The sequence below is a fragment of the Squalius cephalus genome, assembly GCF_949319135.1.
Source record: "Squalius cephalus genome assembly, chromosome: 1".
NCBI lineage: Eukaryota > Metazoa > Chordata > Actinopteri > Cypriniformes > Leuciscidae > Squalius > Squalius cephalus.
Window position 1 is genome coordinate 26,041,137 of NC_137122.1, and position 27,021 is coordinate 26,068,157.

At 36.7% G+C, this 27,021-nt stretch overlaps 2 protein-coding genes across 2 annotated transcripts; both read right to left on the reverse strand.

Moving 5' to 3' along the window:
* Positions 1-22: 22 nt before the first annotated feature.
* LOC307171475 (ecto-ADP-ribosyltransferase 4-like) lies at positions 23-9,527 on the reverse strand (the record flags this gene model as incomplete). The annotated part of the gene is made up of 3 exons (XM_079893101.1): positions 9,462-9,527; positions 6,537-7,254; positions 23-36 (listed from the first exon to the last, which is right to left on the reverse strand). Exons 1-3 carry the CDS (start codon positions 9,510-9,512, stop codon positions 23-25), a joined length of 783 nt encoding a protein of 260 aa, XP_079749227.1. The 5' UTR covers positions 9,513-9,527.
* A 4,110-nt stretch (positions 9,528-13,637) lies between these two features.
* On the reverse strand, positions 13,638-19,732 carry LOC307157773 (NAD(P)(+)--arginine ADP-ribosyltransferase 2-like). Its single transcript, XM_079869696.1, has 3 exons — positions 19,656-19,732; positions 15,429-15,516; positions 13,638-15,352 (listed from the first exon to the last, which is right to left on the reverse strand). Exons 2-3 carry the CDS (start codon positions 15,477-15,479, stop codon positions 14,546-14,548), a joined length of 858 nt encoding a protein of 285 aa, XP_079725822.1. The 5' UTR covers positions 15,480-15,516; positions 19,656-19,732; the 3' UTR covers positions 13,638-14,545.
* Positions 19,733-27,021: the final 7,289 nt, after the last annotated feature.

Consider the following 27,021-nt stretch of genomic DNA (forward strand, 5'->3'; position numbering starts at 1 on the left):
GTAACCATGGAATTGTTAATCTTTAACTCCAGATTTCTGCAGGAAACACAAACACATTGTGCATCAGTTCAGTCTTATTAAGGGTGACAGTAAATTATTCAGTAAAGTGTTAACCCTTGCTGTAAAAAAAAGGCCAAATTCTGACAGTATCATTAAAACAGTAATATCCTGTAGAAAACAATGCATTCTGGGTTATATTTGTTGTTTTCGAAAAGCCTACAGGAATATACTGTGAATTAACAGCGCTCCAAATCGACACTCAGAGACTGTGTTCCAAATCACAACCTATACCCTCATTCACTATTCCTTACATTAGTTCACTAATATAGTCCACTTGAATGAAAAGAAGTTGAACCTGAATTCAGACACTGATGAACAATGATAAGCAGAATCACTGAAGGACAGAGAAACAAGAACAGAAAAAAAGAAACACAACTACAACTGACTTCCAGCCACACTGAGTGTGAAACCAGTTTACAAACCAGTTTAACATTATTTATTTCATACATGTACAAAAGTTGTTGATAATTAACAGATATATAGTTGTTGATGTTTTATTGAATATAATAAAGTTTGTAGTCACCATGATGGAGATCAGTATTTGCTTTAGTTGGTCTCTTGACCCTTGACCATTGTTTTATCTCTGGCTGCTCTGTAAGGTTATAAAACATATTTATTATGGCAAGAAAAAGTCAAGAGGAAGTTTATCAAGTGTTTTGAGCTGTTGTGATGATGCCATAATAATTATGGACATGTCTGATTCTCTGATCTCATTCTGTGTATAAGCTTTGAATTTATGGTTATTTTATTTTTACCATATATCTGTGTTTCATACACTGATTCTTGATGTCTAATGCCTGGCTCACACTACAGGAGTTTTAAAATCCTAACCGATTTTGAAATCTGGTTGCAGCACACACTTAAGGAGAATCTTTGCAGATTTTCTTCCCTCAAATCTTAAACATGCTCACACTACAAGGTTTGAAAATCGCGGTGCACCACACACTACAAAATGTTATTAAGATTATCGTGCCAGAGGAAGCGCCTCACGTGATCTCACGCAGCAGATCTGAAGTGGAAAAGCATGGAAACATATGGGATATGCATTGCCATGAGACACACACACACGCACGCACATACACACGCACAGAGACTTTGAACCTACCGGTAGGCTACTTTGAGTTAAGAGCTTAGATCGGGCCCAAAAAATCAAGCCCGACCCTACCCGAGCCCATGCACGTTGTGTCCGAGCCCGGCCCGGCCCGGCCCAACACAACACAACACAACACAACACAACACAACACAACACTGTAATTATGAGCCCGAGCCCTATTTAAACCCGACCATTTTTTTAATACGTGGGCCGTTATAACCAGGGGCGGTGCCAGATATTTTTTTAACGCAGGTGCTGAGGGGGGTGCTAGATATATAGCCTATATAAATAGGCTACTATTACAAAAATTGGCCACTTAATATTTAATTATTTCAATTGTCACAATTAAAGTATTAATTTTATTAAATTGACCAAGCACAACATTCAGCATTCAATCAAATATTGATTAAAGATTTATTATTATTATAATGTTATTTCAACATAATATCTCGTTATTTCGACATATGTGTGCGTGCAACAAGCTAGATGTGCATTTGTAAATCCGGTGACGCGTGCATTGATTTTATTAATAAACTAGTGTTTTCTGTCGGCTGCAAAGATGAAGTTGACGATCGCCATCTCCGTAGTGAACGCGCCTATCGAGAGAAATGCACATGGATTACATAAATCAGAGAGTAGCCTATTTCTTTTCGTTTAAATTCATTTAAATTTCAAAGTTTAAATTAAATATTAAAATAATTAACAGCTTGTTTCATTACATCTAGCATCTATCTGTGAATGCATCCGCATTTTTACATTTCCGTTGAATGAACAGTTTAATGAGTGACCGTCTAATGCGCAGAGACTTTCAATGTCAATAGGCTACTGGTGAAATATCAGCAGAAAGCCTCTCGTAAAGTGAGATTCAAGGAATTAACTGTTATATAACAATGGTCTAACAAGCTCATTGTCAGGTTTATTGTGTTTATTATATTATGTGGACCCCCGACCCTTATTTTGACGTGTTGTGTCTTCATTTTAATCCACTTCGTTTTAACGCGCTTTTTAGTTTCGGTTTAATTACTGAACATACTCGTCTTTGTGCCTGCTGACCACAGCGTAACACTTATTTATTTAGCAATAAATAAATGGAGATAAAAACGCATATCGAGTTGAGTCACTCAAAATTATCTCAAGGGAAATTCCTTCAGCACGACAGCCCTACTTGTTTCCTGGCTATTTTGACAGCACTGATGTAATCACAGATTTGCTCATCCCGATTTAAAATCTTAAATATCAAACATGTTTGATATGATCGGGGCGAGCCCGATTTGTGTGAGAGCAGATCGGGAGGTGCAAGATTCGATCTGTGAACGCCTCACATTACCAGATAATCTACTCCGAACATCGGAACCGATCAAGGTCCTCGACAAGATTTTTTCTCCGATTCTCGGGAGGGGGAAATCGGGCATAAATCGGCCTAAAACTCCTGTAGTGTGAGCCAGGCATAAGTGAGTTTAATAGAAGCATATAATGTAACATAATGTTCAAAGTGTTTAGTGTACAATGTGTTTTCAAAATGCTTGATACTATCTGAATAAAACACTGCAGAACCTTATGCTGCAGAGTCACAAATCAAATAATAATAATTAAAAAATAAATCAATAACACATCACCCATAAGATCAAAGTTCAGACACTGGATGAGGTCAGACTGCTTCCTAATTATATTTTTGCTTGGCTTTTTCAACATTATGAATGTGTCTTTTAAACACAGTTACAGAAGTCAGAGAAAAACTGATGTCAAAAAGTCAAGAGTCCAACTAAAGTACACACTGATTGCCATAATGGTGACTTCAAATCAAACATGTTAGTAAAACATCAACATCTTAACCTCTTGTAGACGTATATCAGAAAGTGAAGCTGGTAATGCTGTTCGTGATGTTGTCCATGTCGAGTACCCTCGGCGAAACTTTCTGTTAAAAACTTTATAAGAATGTTAAGGGATAATGTTGTAACATGTTTTGGCAAACAGGGCGGGGCCGAGAGCTGTGGGAACGGAGCGAGGCCGGTGGCGCAAGTGTGAATGTGCGTAACCTGCGTGATTCTGCTTGTTATCAGCAGGTGTTCATCAGTGTCTGAATTCACTCTCTTCTTACATTCACTCTCTCAAGTGGACTATATTAGTGAACTAATGTAAGGAATAGTGAATGAGGGTATAGGGTGTGATTTGGGACACAGTCTCTGAGTGTCGACTTTGAGCACAGTATACTGTATTTGTAAAGACCACCCATTGGCCCAACGACGGAAGTCCAACTGTATGGGTGAAGATAATGCGTGTATGTCTTTTCAGCGCTCCAGTGAAGTTCACTTAATTTAGGCAAGGCAAGGCAAGGCAAGTTTATTTATATAGCACATTTCATACACAATGGCAATTCAAAGTGCTTTACATAGAAGAAATTAAAATAATAAAAGAAATAAGAATATCAAATAATAATAATTATTGGAATTTATTGGAATTTATTGGAATTTAGTTTCAATATTACTTTAGCTTTACGCTTAATCTGACTCCAATTTCAAATGATAATCAAATTTAGATTGTGTTTCTTATTAGAAAATAATCATAAATATTGATTATGAAGTAATTTAGATCTTTGATTACTCTGAGTATACCATGATTTCAAATATCCATTCATTAGGGACCCGGTGTCGCTTTGACACGTCATGTCACGAATGTTCGCTCACGATCACAAACTAGCCAGTTCTGAAATAGTCAGAGGGTGCAGTGCAACTATTTTACCCTAAGCAGCCGCTCACTGCTGACTCATAACAAAGGTGTATTTTTTTTTTTAATAGTTGCGAGCTTGCAACGTGCTAAGTCAGTGATAGTCAGAAATCGGAAGGTCTCCTTAATTATGTGCCCCATGCATGCTCCATTCATTAGTGCCTTCAGTTTGATCTATCCTGGACAGAGATTTGCGGAAACACCAGACTGCACATTAATCTACTAGGAAGAATAATCTCAGAATACTTAAGAATAAATCAAGATGTAACATTTATTTGTCAGGTAAAAATGTATCATGCCAATTACACAACTGATTAAAAGCCAATTCAGAAATAATAAATACGTGACATCAATTACTCAAAGATGACTCTAAAAGTAAGCAATGCATTCCTGACAGAGACATGCAGTGGTGTGTGAATGTGTTTCAAGTGTAAGACTTGAGAAAACACTGACACAGCACTGCATGGGGGTTTTCCTGGTTACAGATTACCAGAGTCTGCTCTGTCACCTACCCTTAAATACCCAGACCAGAACAAAAGGGTTGTACCAATATTTTTTAGATTTGTTTCGGTTCAATTTATGTACCCCAGGGGGTAACATCTTTCGGGGGAGAGTGGAGATATCTTGAAGAGATATCACCCAAAGAGGAGAAGAGGATTCTCCTAAATTCTCAATCTTTCTCATCAGTGGCGTCATGCCCATTCAAAGTGAGGGGGCACGTGCCCCCTCAGATTTTTCCTCCCTGATAATTTTTTTTGTCACAACTTTATTCCTATTATGCTCCATAATATACCAGAGCCTATAACGACTCAAATGTATTCTTCTGGATGTGTAATAAATCGGTCAGCATCAGCCCGCCCCTTTTTCCTAATATGGTGTCTGTGTATCAAATCTAGAGCGCTACGCGCATAGCGCTCTAGAATCTTTGCTGTGTATGTTCAAGCAACTCACTCGTCTCGCACGTTGAGCTGGAAATGTTTTACAGATGGTCTTGAAGTGGTAAGTGGGCAAGCAACAAATCGGCATTGAATTAGTTATCGGATGATATTAAAAGGTAGTGGGATTATTTGTGGTTGACCTGGAAATTTTTACTTGATCAAAAACTTATGGATTTGATATTAGCTGTGAATTCAGAGCATTAACTTAAGTTGTGTCAGTGTATCGTTATCGATAGCTAGCCTAGTCTAACCGTAAACTAGTTGGCTAACGTTACTGCCATACAAAGCCATAGTAACGTTATCTGATCGGTTTTGAAACATCTGTTCTGTTTTGTCTTGTGTCAAAGTCTCCAGCTGGTTCAATTGTGTTCAGCACTGAAATCTGTCAAACTTCTTTCAAAGTCCTTCATCACATATTAATATTAAAATAACTTAATTTCAGAGCACCACAAAGTCAGACCTCAGCACCTTTATGTAACTTTAATGTAAGATCGTTCTTAGGTCACATACCAATTTAAAATCATAACATAAAAACTGCAATGGTACTGTTTTTAAAATCATGTGTAGTAGGCCTAAGTGTACAGTAAGTGTGTGTGTGTAAACATGCTTTAATCAAGTAGACTTCAAAAGCTTTTGAATTTGAGCTTACAGTTCTTTCATCAACCTGTCTTTTACATAAACTTACAAAATAGATACTTTAACTTAGTCCTCAGATAGAGGAGGGTTGCTGCTAGCTCCGTTAAGGTATTTCTGTCCCTCCCAAACTGCATTGAAATGGTATGTTTAGCAGCCAGAATTTAAAAAATTTCAGGGGGAGAAACCCCCTGACCCCTCCTAACATGATCCATATCACCCATCAGAAAACAATTGCAACGTCTCAGATTGTGCCCCCCCAGAATTTTGGCTTGCATGACGCCCCTGTTTCTCATAATACCAATGACTGCAATGAAATTAAGACCATTTTACCAATCGCACTGAGACATTTAAAATGATACCAAAACAATAGATTCACAAGATACATCATATGTGATACATAGACATTCTTAGTGAACTTTTGGTGACTTGACCCAGGGGGAGAGGAAGGGAGGAGGGAGAGGGGGATGCAGAGATAAGGAAAGTTTGGACAGGACAATGTCCTGTGCTCTTTCTTTGCGATCTTCTGTCCAGGGTGCGTTTTATTAACTGATTTTCCTGCTAAGACAAAACTCACCCTGCAACAAAGCAATTGGTTTATTGCAGGGTGAGTTTTGTCTTAGCAGGAAAATCAGTTCTTACATATTCCTGTAGACTACTTTCTCGAAAATCAAAAAAATACCCAGAATGCATTGTTTTATATGGTGCATTACTGTTTTAATGGAAAATGGTATGTTACTGTCAGAATTTTGCTGGGGTTTTTTTACAGCAAGGTTTTACAGTGTAGGCATTTTCTAACATCTCATGCAAAATTTGCAGTGTTCATGAAACAAGACCAAATCAGTGTAATATTAAAAAAATATATATACTTTGAAGTGAAGCAACACATTGAGAAAAACAATTATTTATAAGTTCAGGGGAAAATAAAAATTCTCCCATCACTACTAAATCTTATCAAACTGTCCCTTTTTAAGCATGACATGCACTTCAAAGTTCAGTAACAATGAGAAACATGTCAATTTAACTGATTAGTAGGAATAATGATTGCAAAATTAGTAAAACATTAAAGAAATAAGCATGGTTTCCACTGTTAAACAATACACAGTTCAGGTCACTTCTTGTTCCAGTGCTATTCAACACAAACACAGTCTCACACCAGAGATCTGGCTGATCTGTTCTGTTCTTGACAGCAGTGACTTTAAACTTCTCATATGGAGGAATCAGCACCTCTTTCTCATCGGGATACTTTGAGTATTTGATCACATCAGCGCCTTCACAAGTGTAGATTTCAAAACAAGATTTATTTCCAAAACCCTGTATTACTTTACGATCAAGAGAGGAGGATGAAAATGAGCTCAAACGAACCTCTTTGCTATGAACATCAAATTCAACATTTGTACTACGATAAGTTACATAGCATCTATTGTGAGTTTTCTTCAGAATCTGTATCGCTTCTGTTAACAGAAAGTGAAGTGAATACCACTTGAATGTCCCCTCTTTATATTTCTGTTTGTCAGTACGAGTGGCACTAGTGAAATTACTATATACTTTAGAGTCTTTGTTAGTGTACACATGAATGGCGACAGAGTGAATCTGTTGCAAGTTATCCTCTGCTTTCCTGGCTTTCTCTTCACCTTCTTGCCAAGTCTTATTAAATTCAGCTGAGGTCGATTTTTCCTTCTCTAGATATGTTGTGTTCACCAGGTCTGCCATTTTCACAGTACAACCATCATATTGATCATCAACTGAATTCAGTGCGAAATCCAATGGAAATATCTGTCCTTCAACAGCAGCAGCTCTGTGATCCTGCAGCAACAGAAATCATAATGATCACATCATCAGTATTCATGTCTGTAATATTCATACTACACTCAAAAAAAAAATTGTGTCTAAACATAAGATTTATGTATTTGAATTGCATAACAAATTCCCATGCATTTGGTTTACATAGTTTTAACATAAACCAATCAATACTCCTGAATGTGATTCATATTTTTAAGTCATACATAAATGAAACAGATAAGATTTATGTAATTGTATTATTAAACTGAATGTGATTTATATTTGTCAGTCATATGTAAATGAAACAGGTAAGATTTATGTAATAGTACACAGAAAAACGCCCATGTTAAATTAACACTGCTCAGTGTTCATATGTGTGCACACTACAGAGTTAAAGCGGTGTTGAAGTTAATGAGATAATTAACTGATGATTGAGCATTAATTATGAACACCTGCTGTTAACAAGCAGAATCACTGAAGGAAAGAGAAACACAAGAACTACAACTGACTTCATCCACAGTCTAAGATGAAATCAACTGAAGAGAAAAGAAGACATTAAATCTGTGAAGATCTCAGCAGAGGAGGATTAAACAACTCCACAAACAGCATTACCAGCTTCACTTATTACTAACCAGACTGACTTTATTTCATTTCCGTTTTAATGAAATCAATAGTTGTATTTTAAAGTCACCATGATGGTGGTTAGCGTTTGCTTTAGTTGGGCTCTTGACCATTGACTCTTTAATATAACATTTTCTCTGGCTGCTATAATTATGTGTTTATAAAACACATTTGTTACAGCAAAAAAGCCAAGAGAAAAAGGGATCAGGTGATGTTGGCTGTTTATTGATGATGATGACAAAGTCATCATCATGTAATTGCCTCATTCGCTGATCTTGTTCAGTGTCTAATGCTTTTTAATATTGTTTTATTCATAACAGAAGCCATTTGATTTTACAGCATGAAATCTAACAGTGTTGTTTATCAAACAATATACTTTTTTTTATTTTTATAGTTAGTGCACAAAAACCTTTCATCTATGGCATTACTTAGACTCACACAGACATCAAGAAACAGCATATGAATCTCAACAATGGTGACAAAAGATACAAAAAATCCTGATGCATAATTTATTAATGCCGCAATGCATGCTGGGAGATATGGGTGAGTTTTGATTGGTGGTACCCAGCATGCACTGCAGCACGAAGCATTTCATTGATTGTCACCATTGTTGAGAGTCATACACTGATTCTTGATGTCTAAGTAAGAAAGTTTAATGCACTAAATGTTTTTAAAATTCTTTATATTATTTGATTAACTGTTGGATCTAATGCTGTCAGGTCACACAGCTACTATAATAAATAAAACAAAATCACATAACCCCAATAATCAAAGCATTAGACACTGAAAAAGATAAGTGATTCAGGCCACAATATGATGATTACACCTTCATCAATAAACAGCCAACATCACCTGATCTCTTTTTCTCTTGGCTTTTTCGCTGCAACAAATGTGTTTTATAAACACATAATTATAGCAGCCAGAGAAAATGTTATATTAAAGAGTCAATGGTCAAGAGCCCAACTAAAGCAAACGCTAACCACCATCATGGTGACTTTAAAATACAACTATTGATTTCATTCAAACGGAAATGAAATAAAGTCAGTCTGGTTAGTAATAAGTGAAGCTGGTAATGCTGTTTGTGGAGTTGTTTAATCCTCCTCTGCTGAGATCTTCACAGATTTAATGTCTTCTTTTCTCTTCAGTTGATTTCATCTAAGGCTGTGGCTGAAGTCAGTTGTAGTTCTTGTGTTTCTCTTTCCTTCAGTGATTCTGCTTGTTAACAGCAGGTGTTCATAATTAATGCTCAATCATCAGTTAATTATCTCATTAACTTCAACACCGCTTTAACTCTGTAGTGTGCACACATATGAACACTGAGCAGTGTTAATTTAACATGGGTGTTTTTCTGTGTACTATTACATAAATCTTACCTGTTTCATTTACATACGACTGACAAATATAAATCACATTCAGTTTATTAATACAATTACATAAATCTTATCTGTTTCATTTAGATATGACTTAAAAATATGAATCACATTCAGATTATTGATTGGTTTATGTTAAAACTATGTAATCCAAATGCATGGAAATTTGTTATGCAATTCAAATACATAAATCTTATTTTTAGACAAAAAATTTTTTTTGAGTGTAGAACACAAGCTTACCTGTCCTAGAGCAGCTAAAATGAGAAGAAGAGCTTCAATGATCAGCAACATCTTGATTCAGTCAAATCCCTCTGATGTTCTAGTACAGTGGTTCCCAAACCTGTCCTGGAGGACCACCAACACTGCACGTTTTCTTTTTCTCCCTAGTCAAACACACCTGATTCAACTCATCAGCTCATTAACCCATGTGATAATGAGCTGATGAGTTGCATCAGGTGTGTTTGACTAGGGAGAAAAAGAAAACGTGCAGTGTTGGTGGTCCTCCAGGACAGGTTTGGGAACCACTGTTCTAGTAGATCTAGTGAAGAACAGATGATGAAAGACAACCAGAAACACAACAGCGGCTCACAAATACCAAATCTATCATTGCAATAAGAATATGTGCATAGATTTACACATCAAAACTGTTCACCAACATAAATAGTTTAAAAATTCACATTTATTCAAATGGTAAAACTATTTGAATAATTACTTAAACCTGTGATGTTCACTGATGGAAGTGTTATATTGACCATTAACCACAAACTTACCTGAGAAAACTTGTTTCTTGTTGTCAGATCCCGTTTCGTTATTTTTCAGGAGCAACAGCGAGAGATGATCAGAAAAGTCTGTCGCTCTCAGCCAGATGACAACTACTCTTCAAACTAAGAGAAGAGGAATGTGGCTTTTGTATATTGCAAATCGTCCATGTCCATGTCTTCTGGGTGTGTGTCTGTGTGTGTGTGAGATTGCATTGAAATGATGCATTACAGTAGTACACTGTAAAAAAACATGTATGTATGTATGTATGTATGTATGTCATAATTCTTTCCCTCTGTGAACCAAGTGTAAATATATTACTTTAATATTAGGCAAATATATTAGTACCACGCAATCTCACTGCAGTGTATACTGGTATAGTTAGTGTAAAATTGTTTGTCCATATTACTCTATTTGGAAAGTTGGGACAATGTTTGGACAAGTTTAGTATTTCAGGAATGTCAACACAATGGTCTTTTTTAGCAACATGTTTAGATTATACTTTTTCAGTTTACACAAAATAATAAATTCCTCCTGCAACAACAAACATTGTTCAAGCTATTTATTAACATAAAAATCTCTTAAGTTAAAAAAAACGGCCCAGAAAATAGGTAGTGAGCAAGATAGCAAACCCATGTGAAATTGTGTTTTCTTCTGAATCTGTATCACTTCTGTTAACAAAAAAGTGAAGTGAATTCCATATGTATGCCTTTTTTGTATGAAATCACCATAGACTTTTACATGTCAGACATCAAACATTTGTCCTCACTTGCTTTATGGAGTCTACACCATCATTCATTCATTGTGTCACATGGGAACGGTTGACAATATCACAAAGATCTTTTTGACTGTTATTGTCTGAAGAACATCTCCCCCAAATTTGAGTTGATCTGTTGAAAGCTCTAGGACAAGTTTGAACAAGAAGCCTTATAAAACATTTCTCTTCGTGCTCTGTGAGCTCTCTCTTTATGCTATTTCTCAATTGAAAATGACCTCTTAGCAAAGGTTTTGGCATAGTTCTTTGAAAGTGACAATGACAGAGGAGAATGTGTCTGAGATAGACGATAATGTTGAGGAGGACCCTGATTATGAGACATCCTCCTCAGATGAGCATGAGACTGTTGACCCTCATGTTGTCTAGCAGATAAATTACCTTCAAAAAATGGAACGTTATTATGGTCCCACTTCCCACTTGAATGACAGGGTACAACTGTGGCCAAATTTGAAAAAGTTGCTGCTTCAGTTTTTATGATAAATGAATCACATTTTTCTAGATTATTGTGCAGAGTGATCAGAGGCATTTTACATATTTGCAAAAAGCTTTATCACAAAACCCCAAATTTCACTGTTTTTGTCCTGGGCACCAAATGACCAGCTAACATCATTTTACTAACCATATCATCAGCACATGATTGCTATAAAAGGAAGGAAGAAGTGCTTCCAATCATTGTGTTCTTCTGTTAGCAATGGTTTCCTCCAAAGAATATTGGCAGCAGGTGCGGTGTAAGTGCATCTGCACACACAGCGAGGCCAAGACTTTTGGACAATGACCTGGTGTCAAGAAGGGCAGCAAAGAAGCCACTTCTCTCCAATAAAGAAGATTGACTGAAATTCTGCAGGAAGTACAAGGATTAGACAGCAGAAGACTGGTGTAAAGTTATTGTATCTGATGAAGCATCCTTCTGACTGTTGGAAAATCGATTGTCCAGAGAAGAAAATGTGAACGCTACCATGAGTCCTGTGTCGTGCCAACAGTGAGGTATCCTGAGACTATCAATGGGAGTGTCAAATTGACCCCAAACCTATCCTTGATCAAAGAAATTGTAAAATATAACAATATAAAGCTATTAAAACACCAAATATCTATATAATTTTTGAATTGTATGTCAATCAGTGAGATTTTACAGTGATTTTCTAATGTGTCCATAGTCGTGCAATAGGTATTCTGGATGTATAAGGGGGTGGGGTGGGGTTGGGGGTTTGGTGGTGTTTTTTAAAGGGCTATTTAAGTAGTCAACAAAGAAACATAAAGTACCTGACTTAAACCTTTGGGGAAAAAAAAAAAAATCACATTCTGGGGGTTTAAATTGCTCAAATTGCTGGGTAAGAAATTTTGGTAGATTTGAGGGTAACAGGAGGGTTAACCCTTGTGTGGTGTTCATATTTTTTTTACTCAGCCAGTGTTCGTCTGGTGGACCCGCTGCATTTTGGGGTTTTTAATTCAACACAATCAAAAATGTTATGTTAAAATACTCAACAGATGTTTACTTCATCCCAATTACAAGCAATATAAATAGCATATATGGTCAATATTTTCTCTTTACCTTTGTTAGATCACATTTAAGAATTGCAACCTCGTGTGGGAATGGCAGGAGTAGAAGCACAAAACTCACTCTTGCACTCTTTCACACTTACACACAATCTCTCTCTCACACGCACGCACACTCATGCAGACACATACACACACCCACAACACACACACCCGCAATACACACACAGACACACACAAAACACACACACACACACACACACACACACATGCACATACACACACACACTCACTTGGATATGTGGTGTACGGTCACTCTCCATAGGCATAATGGTTTTTCTAATGTACAAACTGTATAATATATCCCCCTACACTAACCCTACCACTAAACCTACCAATCACAGAAAACTTTTGGCATTTTTTGAATTTCAAAAAACACCATTTAGTATGTTTTAGTATGAGGACACAGATGTCATCATAAACCATGTTTACGTTGTAATACCCATGTCATTATACACATTTGTGTCCTCATAAACCATATAAAAGCACATACACACACTAACAGCAGGCCCTGACAGGAGGAGGACAGAGTAAAGGTACACAGGACCTACAATTTCCACACTTTTATTAGCCCCGGGTCCAGTGGACCCGAACATCCTGTGTGTAATATAAATGTGTAGGGGGGGGGTGTACAGTGTGTTTTCATTAAAAATGTGTTCTGATATATATTCCTCACAGAAAATGAGCCAAGGCCAATGAGTCTCAGTTTGAAAAAATAATTAATTGTATCATTTTTCTTTTGATAAAAAATGAAAACGGGTCCAACAGACCCGAACACCATACAATGGTTAAATGTGGTTAGACCGTTTATTCAAAAAGATTGTTAGCTAAAAACGAAATAAAATATGAACTGTTGGTGGCGCTAGTGGGTTTGAGCAACTGATAAATTTGGTCAAATTATTTTTTCAGAAACTGCCCTTATAACTGCCAAACTTCATTACATGTCATCGTAAAGTTCTGCCTGTCAGTGGCAAAGAGAGCAGAAGAATAATAAGAAAACGTACAGATACGTCAATGCAACTTTGGTGAATGGCCTCTAATACTGTAAACCAACTCTAAAGGATATGATATGTGTTTATTGCCTTGTTTATTGATATTGTTTTTGCTGGCTTTGTTGTGTTGTTTGTTCAATCTCATGCTTAATTCATTTTTTAACAACTACAGTCAATTAATTTTATAAAAAGAGTTTTGCCTAGGATAAAAAGAATTGTTTAGGATTCACAAAAGTTGCCCAAATATTGGCCAAAATCATACAGTGTGAACCAGGCATAACTCTTTCCAACTAACTGATGCAGACAGAGCATGATTCAGGAGACCAAGTTATAATAAAAATGTGCGTTTATTGTGTTTATTGAATAATCTTCATCTGACTAGCACAAATTCAACATCTGTTATTCAAGCAAAGCAAAAGCAATGGAAACTGCTACACAACATTGTCATTCGCTTATATCTAACTAACTTACTTGTGAAGACAATACAGCACACAACTGTCACGATCATTCCCGTCTAGGGTTAGGAATGCCGATGACAAACAAAGCATCAATTTAATTGATACATATATCCCTTCTCCTGTCCCAGCTCACATACAAATACTACAAAACAAGATAGTGTCAAACGTAAGCTTTTTATTAACACAGGAGTGAATAACAGGAAGCGTGAATCTTCAGGAGGGGTTCAAGCCAAAATAACAAACAAAAATGGTTTTAACTAAAAGGGAATTAAATGTAATTTACCTAACAAAAGAAAAACCCCAAATAAAGTAAGATTACAGTAATAGAAAAAAAAGAAAAAGAAAAAAGAAATCAATACAGATCTTTAAATCATTTATGTCACAATTACATAATCAAATTATTTTCGAATAATAATAAAAAAAATGTGGGTAAATAAGTGTGGAAGTGAAGTAAACAATGTAAGGATGTAAATTCAAAGCACTCAGCATACATTTTGAAGTATTACTTTAGTTCAAGCGGTACAGCAAGGCTTTAGTAATGCCAAGATCATGGGATCAAATAACTGGGAATACAAAAAGTAATGGCAGTGCCGTTCTGACCAATTTTCTGCCTAATGTGAATTTCTCCTTCAGTGGGATTGAGTTCGCTCAATTGTTATTCTGTCAGTTTTGTTCCGCCCTAGAAAAAGCCTTCATAACTGAATGCTTGGATACATTATTGTCACCTTTATGTATAAACTTTTATATATTTATTTATACAATACAGATTGTAGTTTCAAAGTAGCTTTACCGTGATATTCCATACATTGCGCAAACGCCCTTTGCCATTGAGCATCTGCATTTCCATATAACAGATTTCTCGAAAGCCACTGAACAATTCAGGTCACTTCTTTTTCCAGAGCTTTCCAACTTGTACACAGTCTCACACCAGAGATTTTTCTGGTCTTTTCTTGTCTTGACAGCAGTGACTTTAAACGTCTCATTTGGAGGAATCAGCACCTCTTTCTGTTCAGGATACTTAGAATATTTGATCACATTAACACCGTTGCAAGTTTTGATTTCAAAACAAGATTTAGTTCCAAAACCTTGTGCTACTTTACGATCAAGAGAGGATGAAGCAAATGAGCCGAAACGAACCTCTGTGCCTGTGACATTCTTATAAAATTCAGCTTTTGTACCACGATATGTTGACTTGCATTTCTTTTGTTTTTTAGTCAATATCTGTATTGCATCTGTTAACAAAAATTGAAGTGAATACCATTTGAATGTCTGGTTTCTGTAGTTTTGTTTACCATTATAAGCAGCCATATCAAAATTGCTATATATGCTAGAATTAAGGTTAGTGTACACATACAAGGCAATAGAATGATTCTTTGTCAATTTATCTTCTGGTGCTCTGGCATTCTTTTCACCTTCTTGCCAAGCCTTTTTAAATTCAGCTGAGTTATTGATTTCCTTCTTTAGATATTTATTCCTCACCAAATATGCCATTTTTTTCCCACAGGCCATATATTGATCATCAACTGAATTCAGTGCCATATCCAATGGATATATCTGTCCTTCATCATCATCAGCAGCAGCAGCTCTGTGATCCTGCAGCAACAGAAATCATAATGATCACATCATCAGTATTAATGTCTGTAATATTCATACTAGAACACAAGCTTACCTGTCCTAGAGCAGCTAAAATGAGAAGAAGAGCTTCAATGATCAGCAGCATCTTGATTCAGTCAAATCCTTCAGATGATCTAGTAGATCTAGTGAAGAATGGATGATGAAAGACAATGAGAACAGTTTTTCACAAAATCTCCAATCACTCCAAGCCCAGCGGGCACCTTGACGTCAATTTGACATCAACTTGTAAAGAGGCCCAACAAAGGTATCAATCTGTTTTTTTAGTCTCTCAGGTCAATATCATTGACATTAAATCAATGTTGATTTGATGTCAGGAAATAAGACATCAAATTGATGTGAAATTTATGTCAAAACAATGTCTGAAATGTCTGAAAAAGTATATTTATTACTCATTGTAAATAGACGTGCCGGTATTCGGCAATGCGATAAATCGTGATAATGGATATGCACAATATTGTTATTGTGGGTACTTCAAAATACCGTGAAAAATAATAGATCCAAATTTAGATTTTTAGAATGCGTATTAGCTTATTTTCCATAAACCGCTTAAAAAAACACTGCGTATTTACAGATTGAGACAAAGTGGAAGGAAATAGAAAGCGAGTTTCAAGGGGTACCAGTCCAAGCTCTAATAGGTAAAAAATCTCATTTTCAAAGGCAAATACAATATATTAACCCAATAACTCAATTTACCTTGAAAATCTGGTTTAAAGGAATTCCACTTGGAGAAACAAATTCAGATTTTGAACTGGGTGGCATATAACCCAGATTTCAAACCAGGGACAATAGACCATAGGTTTACACAGTGGATTTACTTAGGAATTTCTGCACTCTGCACAATTACCAACAATGGAAACATAGAGAGCTTTCAAGCTTTAAAAGACAAGTTTGGTCTTGTAAATCACGAGCTATTTAGATATCTACAGGTTCGTCAATATTATATGAAAGAAATAAAGAATAATGATGAGATTAATCAGATTGTGCAGGTTGTTATACAGGCATATAAGAAAGGTACAAGTAAGATTGTGTCCAAATTATATAAAGGGATAAGAAATTTGAGGAATCATTCAATAGAATATTTAAGATTAAAATGGGAAAAAGAGGTTGGCATTTCCTTGTTACCTGAACAATGGAATAAAATATGTACTATCCCACATACCTCAACGAGCTCAAGAATGTGGCGGGAGTTTTGTTGGAAAAATTTGACTCGCTTTTTTATCACACCCAGAATTAAGGAATTACAAACGAGAACCTCCTATCCATGCTGGAGGAAATGTGGTGTAGAAAAGGCCCACCATACACACATATTCTGGCATTGTTCAAAAGTACATAGTTTTTGGGAGGTTGTACGGTCTACTATTAATAGTATTTTCACCCTACATATATCAAAGTCATTTTATGTCCTTTACTTGGGAGACATCCCAGATGAGGTTGGGAAAGATGATCAATATTTATTTAAAATTTTATTGGCAACAAGTAAAAAAGCGATAACCCGGAAATGGTACAAGGAAGATCCACCTACGAGAGAAGACTGGTTTCAAATAGTAACAGAGGTTAGAGAAATGGAAAGACTTACATATACACTTCGGCTACAAACACAAATCTTTGAGAACCAATGGAGGAAATGGTTAACAAGCTCCTTTGTGGTTTAAACGTCTGCATTTGTAAATGAATATATTTGTGTATTATTAGAAGGTTTACTCATGTGAAATGAGTAAAGGGTTATATGTAACATATGACAATCTTTTGTTATTCGTGAATGTTTATATGTAATGTGTGGCAACCTTCATTTATTCTAATTTATTTTTTGTATTATTTGTTAACCTTTTTTTTTTTTTTTTTTTTTTTTTTTTAATTCTTTTTTGTAATGTGAAGTGTTTTTCTGTTCTAAAAAAGCAATAAAAAATAAGTATAAAAAAAAAAAAAAAAAAAAAAAAACACTGCGTGTATGCTGGGCAAAACGTGAGCACTCTGATGTAAACAATCCCCACATGTATTAGCACTGTGTGCATGCGGCCCAGTGCACACTCTAGTCCAGGGGTGTCCAAACTCCTACCTAGAAGTTTCTAGAATGCCTAGTAAGACCTTGATTATCTGGTTCAGGTGTGCTTAATTGGGGTTGGAGCTAAACTCTGCAGGACAGTGGCCCTCCAGGAGCAGGATTGGACATCCCTAGTCTAATGTAAACAATCCTCACATGGAGAAGCAGCATGGTGGAAGGAGGAACGCTGCCGACGATTTATCCCCCTTCTAAAAGCAGGGCTGCCAACTCTACGCATTCAGCTTTAGACTCACGCAATTGACATTTTCACACGCTCTCACGCCACACATTAATTTTCTCACGCAGAGAAAAATCGCGGAGCAAAGAGGACACTGACACCGACAGACTAGAACAGAGCAGGCTATTTATGATATGAAAAAAATTCTCACCTCTCAGGTTCTGTCCATTTTATTACGAAATTCAGACAATACATACCATTTTGGCACTTGTAAATGTGACGTGACAGATCGCTGTAGGGCCTCAGTTCAAGTAAACCGATCATCTGTTACCTCTTATTTAAAGATACAGTACAACTTACCGAAAGTTTTATATGCCTCATAAATAATATCGATCAGTCAGTGTTTTTCAGCCACGGAACGTCGGTCAGACGTTGGATTTTGGTTGAAAATGAAAGTTGGGATGATGTCTAAATCCAATGTTTGTTTGACGTCAAGCTCCAACGTTGGGCAGTCGTTGAATTTTGGTTGGAATAAACCAAACAAAAAGGTGAAATGCATGGCCGTACACTTATTACCAGCTTCACTTAAAACTAACCAGATTTACTTTATTTAATTTCCAGTGTAATGAAATCATACAAATTTTCACTGACTGCTATAATTGTATGTTTATAAAGCACAATTGTTGTAGCTATAAAAGCCATGATTGTCACCATTGTTGAGAGTCATACACTGATTCTTGATGGCTAAGTAATAATGTAGAGGAAAAAGTTTAATGCACATTGTTTTTAAAATCCTTTATATTATTTGACAAACAGCATTGCTCTCATGCTGTAAAATTAAATGGCTTCTATTATAAAACAGCATTAAAAACACAAGTCCTATATAATCAAAATAGACACTGAATAAGATCAGGGATTCAAGCAACTACATGATGATGATTTCGTCATAAATAAACACCAACATCGCCTGATCTCATTTTCTCTAGGCTTTTTTTTTTTGCTGCCATGCATGTCACATTTTTGCGGTGCTTACTCCAACCAAAATTCAACATCTGTCTGACGTTGGAGCTTGACGCCAAACAAACGTTGGGTTTAGACGTCAACCTGACTTTCATTTTCAACTAAAATATGATGTCTGACGCCCAACGTGCTCCTGACGTCACATTGACGTACTGTGTTTGCTGGGTGTAGAACTGACATCAAATGCTAATAATTTGCTTAATAACAAGCATGACATTGTAACGACAGTAACATCATGACATCTTGACTTGACGTCAAATAAATGTTGAATTGACATCAAATACCAACAAAGCATGACATCAAAATAACATCAAAATGACATCAGCAGAGGTCAAAATCTTGACATCAAATTGACATTGACACTTTGAAGTCAATATGACTTTCATTTTTGACCTATTTCGTGACGTCATTTTGACATCGTTTGACATTTTGTTTGATGTCATGTTGATGTTAAATTGACATCAAATGCCCACTGGGAAGAGGAATATGCACAGATTTACACACTAAAAATGTTACACAATAAAGTTTTACCCTGGTGTACTTGAAGTGTTCTGCTAGATATAACCATTTAAAAATAATGAATGAAGGAATTAATCAGTGAATTTATAAAACAAGAATAATACATTTAACCCCTTTAAATCTTTTAAAATACCTTCTTGCCATCCAGAGGCTTGCGTTCTGCAAGTGAAGGGCGCCTTGTGGTGCCATCCCAAAAAGGCACAATATCACTATTATGGACTTTACCTTGACTGTTCCAAGCTGGTGGAATGACATGCCTAACTCAACCCGAGCTGCTAATTTGTTTGCCATTGTCAAGAAACTGCTGAAGACGCATCTCTTTCGTCAACACTTGACCCATTAATACTTCTATATCTATTATACAAAATAAAATAAAAAACATTGCTACATGTACTGTAACTGAGACTGCATGCCCTACTGTTAGTTTGATTGCTTCTATTGCAAGTCGATTTGGATAAAAGCGTCTGCTAAATGATAAAATGTAAAATGTAAATGTAAATTACCTTGGAATATGTTTTTTTTTTTTTTTTGGTAAGGTTCTTCAGTTGCTCAGGAACATTGATGAGAGAAGATCAGAAAAGTCATCCACTCAGGCCACAACAGCAGTATTTAAACCATAAAATAAGGAAGCTTGCTTTTTTTGTTACAACATGCAGTTTGACCAATGTTTGTGTTACGTACATGACTGACCGACCAATGGTGGCATGCGAGAAGGCGGGACCTAAAGCAATGCAAAAACGCACATCAATCCGATCACTTGTTTAGCGTTCGTGTAAACACTACATTCAGATTCATCAATTGGAATGAATTCAGTCCGACTGAAACAAAAGTTGTGCATGTAAACGAATGGCGACTGTAGAAAGCAAAAGCCGAATCACTGACATTTTGGGCGATCTAGAAATCCCGGCTGGATGCATTTTTTAGGTTCAAAAAGAGGACATGTCAGAGAAAAAGAGGACGTATCGTCATCCTAAGTAAAATGTGTTAAGGTTTTCAGAGAATCTTGCATCAGGATGTGAAACTGCACTAAAGCATATTCTTAAATAAGGAAGCCTTTGGTTCCCTTCAGGCTCTTTACTCATGATGTACATGTTCTGTTCCTTTCTCGTTTTTTTCCAGATGGGTCCTGTTTCACTGACCAGTCAAATGAAGTCAGAAAGGACAAAAATAGCCCTGTAAATTCAAAAATATTTATGTTATTAGAACTTTGTTTCTGAACAGATTAATTTATTCTGTTGAATCTCTTCATCACCTCTTTCGTGCAACACCCGAATATTCATTTGAAGTCACCATTATGGTGATCAGTATTTGATTTAGTTGGTCTCTTGATCCTTGACTTTTGAGTGTTTTTTTTCTTTTCCTCTGGCTGCTGTAACTGTGTGTTTATAAAGCATGTCAAATGTATTGCATGATCAAATGTTTTATTGTCCCTTATGAAGGGATTTAATGCAACTGAAATTTTGCAAAATGGTCCTTAACCCTCAGATTTGTTCTTAGTGGCAATGAAGAACAGTAATGGCTCTAAAGATTTCAGTTTTGTCTATATGCCATGTAAATGAATGAATGAGGCATTTATATAGTGCTTTCATATGTGGTGGAGAGGAGAGAGAGTGATCGAGCCAATTCAATGGATGGGGATTAGGAGGCCATGATTGGCAAAGGCCATTAGAGGGTAATGTGGCCAGGACACCAAGGTCACACCCCTACTCTTTTACGAGAAGTGCCATGGGATTTACCAGGTTTAACATCTCATCCGAAGGACGGTGCTCTTTGACACACTGTAAAAAATAAAATCGTAAAAAAACGGTCAATGACTGTCAGCTACGGCTGCCAAACAAAAACCGTAAAAATAAAGTAAAATATCCTAATTTAAATAAAGTGCAAAAAACTTTTACAGAAATTGTCCTTAAATGTTTTACAGAAAAACCAACACAGTCTCACCCCCAAACGTCACATACTGACGCGTCTTGACCAAACGGCAATATACGACGAAAAGGGTACCCCTAAAACGTCCGTATGTGACTATTCGGGTTATGGGTAGGTTTAGGTATGCGTTAGGGTACCGCTAAGAGGCGCTGCTGGTGCGCTTATGTCTTCGTCTCATATGGACGTTTTAGGGGTACCCTTTTCGTCGTATATTGCCGTTTGGTCAAGACGCGTCAGTATGTGACGTTTTGGGGTGAGACCGGGCTGGAAAAACACTGTTATTTTACAGCTATTTCCTGAATTATTACGATCAAACACCTTCACTGTAAAAAAATACCATAAAATAACAGTCAAATGACTGTCAGCAACAGCTGCCATACAAAAACCATAAAATTAATGTAAAATATCCTAATTTAAATAAGTGCAAAATACTTTTACAGAAATCTTCATTAATCTTTTTTAACAGAAACACACAGTTAAAACACAGTTATTTCACATTTATTTTCTGATTTTTTTACTGAAAAACATGCAGTTAACTACATGCATGATTTGTTGTGACTATACGTCACTGCATCAACAACTACACAGTTACTGTCAGTTAAATAAAGCAACATGCAGCATATCATCAGTGTTTCTCTGCTCATCATGAACTGAAGCTCAGGCTTTACTCTTCAACACAATGGTGACACACGAAACACACCAAATGACACTTACTCAGATGATAATAATTTATATGTCACAGCTAGACATTAAGTTTAAAATGAAATGTTGGAAAATGTGAAAATGAAAAGTATTTAATACATTTTTATTTTACTTCTGCGTGTGTGTAATATATATCTCATTATAGTCAACGATTGTACCCTGTCAAAGCCAATTTTGTACCATTTTTGAAGGGTCCATTTTTGTACTGTTAAATAAAGGTACAAAATTGTCACCACAGGTACAAGACTGGTCTCTTAAGGTACAAATCACAAGGGTACAAATATGTACCCTATGCCAAGGGTACAATATTGTACCCTTGAGGGTACAGCCCCAGTGACAAGCCATTGTACCCCTAAAGGTACAATTATGTACTTTATTTTCTGAGAGTGTACCTTATATGCGGGCATCCATTGGCTAGCAAGCCATCACCTGCTGTTAGCATTCCATTGACTCCCATTCATTTTGGCGTCACTTTGACAGCTAATAACTTTACTTCTGAGGCGTTTAAAGACTCCATTTCTCCATTGTTTATTTATAAAGAAACACGACAATGTATAAAAGGCTCCATTACCTTACACTATGGCCCCGTAGAAGCCATTTTTGTAAAAACAGGCTAACGATTGCGTCATAACCACGCGACTCTCTGTCGCACAGTAGAGAAATAAATTACCGCATGGAGGAGAAGCTCGCAGGCAATCTGGGGGACATGGAGGCAAAATGACAAAATAATTCATCAGAATACTTAGCAAAAGTTGCTCCTGCTCTTAGCTCATGGACAGCTCCTATGCTCTCCGTCTCTGCAAGATTCGGAAGGGAATGATTCAGATTTCTCTTGGCACAGCTACTAGAAGGCTTACAACTGTCAGACAGGTTGCTCACGTCACATCTACGTCATCAAGCTCAGTTTGAGGCTGCGCAGTACGCTCAACCATCAGGAAGTGAGTGCTTCTAATTGACTTCACTTTTCTCCGTTGAAGTCTATGGGGTCGCTGTGTCCATTTCTTTTACTGTCTATGTTGTGTGCTAGTCGTAACCGGTTGACACTTATTAGAAAACATGAATCTTTAAAAAAAACTATAGGGCTTTACAGAACCAATATGCCCTCATATTTTATTAACAGGTAAACAACAAGGAAACGAGCTTGCCATTAAACATTTTATTTGCACTTTGTACCAAATAATGCAAGCATTGGACAATCTCGTTTAAAAAAAAAAAAAAAAAAAAAAAAACGGTTGTGCTTTAAAAATTTAAATAATCTGCTTACATTCTTACAGTGAATTATCATCATTTGCGTAAAATCACGAGTTTGTGCTGATCCACCGATCCTGATAGAAATATGAAGAAGCCAAGTGAATGACGCTAAATTACATCAATCAAAGGTCAAACTGTTCAATGTGTCCAATCGTATAAATGCCTGGGGACGATAATAGACTCCAAACTCACATTTGAAACTACCTGTGAAGTTGTGTGTAAAAAAAGGGCATCAGCGCCTGTTCTGTTTGAGGAAACTGAGTCGCTTTCACATTGACAAATCCATCTTGACCCTCTTTTACCACGCTTTTATTGAATCAGTTTTATAATTTGCGCTAGCAGTCTGGTTTGGGAACCTCTCTTTGAAAAATAAAAACTCACTCAACCAAATAGTAAAGTGGTCTAGCAGGCTGATTGGTGAGCGACAGCTAAATGTGGAGACCTGTACACAAAAAAGTTACACCGCAAAACTGGTTTAATCTTAAATGACAGTTCCCATCCATTGCACATAGAGTTTCAGCTTCTACCCTCTGGGCATAGGTTTATAATCCCTAGGTGTAGAACAAAAAGACACAAAAACAGTTTTGTGCCTGCAGCCATTACACTGAGGAATAGGTCATAGCTATACTTTGCACAGGTGTTTTGCTTTGCTTTTATGAATGTATTCATTTATTCTGGACCAGTAAGAACTTTTTACTTTTTACTTTTTATTTTTTAATTGTTGCCATTTCCTAATTTTTTACTGTCTTAAGTTGAATGATGTGTGATATGTTCCCCTTTGTTTTCTATATGTGTGTATGAGGACTCTACTTCAAACAAAATCTACTTCCGGTTACAAATAAAGTAACTTGAACTTGAACTTGCATGCTCAGACCTGAATCGTCTACACCAATAAGATTGCGGTATTATAAACCAATTCAATTGGGGGTGGGTGGAGCGACACGTGTTGCCCCGCCCAAATGTGTCGCCCCGCCCCATCGTCCAGACTGCACTCTGGGGTACTACGGTTTGAGAGGTGGCGCCCCACCAACTCTCGCAAGAATCACGACTTGCTTACGGCACAACGTCACTGTTCGATGTCCAATGCTTCCATCCTACTGAACAGGTACCGGTATACAGGGGGGAGGGGATCAGGCCATGAGTGCAGAGACGACTCTTACATTTTCCTTTGTTAACACACACTGTTAGACCTTACCAGGTTTTTTTACAGTAAAATACTTTAATTTACAATTAATTGTACAGTTGTTTACTGTAATCTGCAGTATGTTACTGTAAAAATACCATGCACTAAATTAAAACTTGAGTTAACTAATTTCACTTGCAGAAACCGACTGCTTTAAATTGACCACCTGTTGTTTAAATGTATTAACTCAAAGTTATAATGCGCTAATAATGTGAGCAAAGTATTAATGTGAACTTCTTTCATTTGAGAGGTGAGAGCTTTTCATTTTAAGGTGCTATACTGTTTCTTCCAAACTTTTACCACTAATTTCTTCAAAATCAGACATTTCGGTTGTGGTCTGATCTGTCTGACCTCAGTGCCACACGAGGATATGCTGATTGCCTTTATGATGTTACTGATTTTCTCAGAGAAGAAGGAAGCAAACTCACTGCACTTGCTGTCTGAGAGCATTTCACTGGGAATCTGGCTTGGGGGGTTTGTCAGTCTCTCTACAGTAGCAAAAAGAGTGCGTGTGTTGTTTATGTTTCTGTTTCTAATATTTGAGAAGAAAGTCTGTCTAGCTTTGCTTAGTTCCACATTGAAAGCATGGAAGCTGTCTTTATAGATGCTATAATGGAATGCAAGTTTTGTCTTCCACCACATGCGCTCAGCTTTTCTGTAGTCTTTTCATATTTTGCACTGCTGTTGAGTTTCTCCAGGGTGCTTTTTGTCTGCCCCTCTTCTTCCTGACTTTCACAGGAGCAATATCATCTATTACACTATGTACTTTTGAGTTAAAAGAATCAAGGAGAGAATCAACAGAGTCCGCAGATATGCTTGGTGTTAAAGATATAACCTTGATAAATAGCACACTTGTGTTTTCATTTAAGCATCTCTTCTTGACGGACACAGATCTAGCTTCAATAGTAGGAGAGGTCAATATGTCAAAGAAAATACAGAAATGATCAGACAGTGCTACATCCTTAATAACAATCGATATAATGTTTAGACCCTTACTGATAAGTAAATCTAGAATGTGTCCACGATTGTGTGTGGGTCCGTGTACATGTTGAGTCCTACGGTGGCCCAGTAGTGCACAACACATCGAAATGTAAAAAGCAAACATAAGTTCACAACACAACGAAATTAAGCCACAACACAACGGAAACAAGCCACAACACAACGAAATAAAGCCACAACACAACGGAAAATCTACAACACAACGGAAATAAGCCACAACACAGCGGAAAATCTACAACACAACGAAATAAAGCCACAACACAACGGAAATGCTCCCGACCACTTGAGGGCTCTCGGAGTTAGTTTTCCTAGCCATTGTTCTATAGAGTCAGCAGTCTTAATATATCAATACCACGATTAGTTTTAACAGTGTATATCGACATAAAATATTACTTCAAAATAACCTACATGAATTATAGCTGTGTATTTGATTTATACTCGAGAATGCTTGGACGCGCTACCACAGCGCATGATCCGTAAGGGAACGTCCGGCAATTCCACCAAGCGGTTAAAACGTATAATTTATTATAATATAATTTGATAAATAAAAATAAAAGCCATTTGGTGAAATAGGAAGGTATTGGCACAATTCCAGCTATAATAAGTCAGTCTGGTCACTAGGAACCACAAGCTTTGTGACATGAAAAAAAAAAAAAACTTGATTTAGGCCTAATGTTTGCATAAAAAACACATTTGTACTGTGCATACAGGGAGCTATTGGCACAATTTCACCTGTTGTAAGTCAGTCTGGTTAATAGAAACTACAACCTTTGAAACATGATAAAAGAAAAAAAAAACACTTTTACAGAAATTTCCTAAAAAAAAAATTCTTTACTGTAAATACATGAAGGGTATTGGAAAAAAGTCACCTGTATTAAGTCAGTTTACTATCAAATACAATACAGCTTTGGATTTTGAACATGTCTGTTTTTGAATGTTAAAAGTAATTTTAATTAATACAAATTATACGTTTTAACAACTTGGAGGAATTGGCAGACGTTCCCTCAGGGATCAAGCGCTGTGGTAGCGCGTCAAACTAACTTTATCGCGCTCCGAGAGCCGTCTAGTGGTCGGGAGCATTTCCGTTGTGTTGTGGCTTTATTTCGTTGTGTTGTAGATTTTCCGTTGTGTTGTGGCTTATTTCCGTTGTGTTGTGGCTTATTTCCGTTGTGTTGTGGCTTTATTTCGTTGTGTTGTGGCTTATTTCCGTTGTGTTGTGGCTTTATTTCGTTGTGTTGTGGCTTATTTCGTTGTGTTGTGGCTTATTTCCGTTGTGTTGTGGCTTTATTTCGTTGTGTTGTAGATTTCCCGTTGTGTTGTGGCTTAATTTCGTTGTGTTGTGAACTTATGTTTGCTTTATAAATGCCGTTGTGTTGTGCACTACTGGGCCACCGTATGAGTCAGATCAAAAGTATTTAAAACAGTTATGATTTCTTTTGCCATATTGGTTTCTGCATTATCTATGTGAATGTTAAAATCTCCAGCAATAGCTAAACAGTCAAACTCTAAAGAAAGTGTTGATAACAGTTTTACTGTTAACTGTAAAGTCCTCAGCAAAGGCTGGAGAGTTTTTGGAGGCCTGTAAATAATGATAAGTAAAATGTGTGGAGTACCTTTTAACACAATACCCAGATATTCGAAAGAAGGGTAATTCCCAAATGATACTTGCTTACATTGATAGACATCTTTAAAAAGAGCAGTTACACCTCTCCTAACAGCTCTGCAGACACTCATAAAAGTAAAGTTAGGAGGGGCTGTTTCATTGAGGACTGTTGCACTGCAGCTGTCTTCTAGCCAAGTTTCATTTA

Bases quoted from the DNA above. Each gene is read 5' to 3' on its own strand.
- LOC307157773 (XM_079869696.1), bottom strand. From the start codon at position 15,479: ATGCTGCTGATCATTGAAGCTCTTCTTCTCATTTTAGCTGCTCTAGGA. The intron at 15,353-15,428 runs GTAAGCTTGTGT...CTGTTGCTGCAG, and splicing joins TTTTAGCTGCTCTAGGACAG to GATCACAGAGCTGCTGCTGC.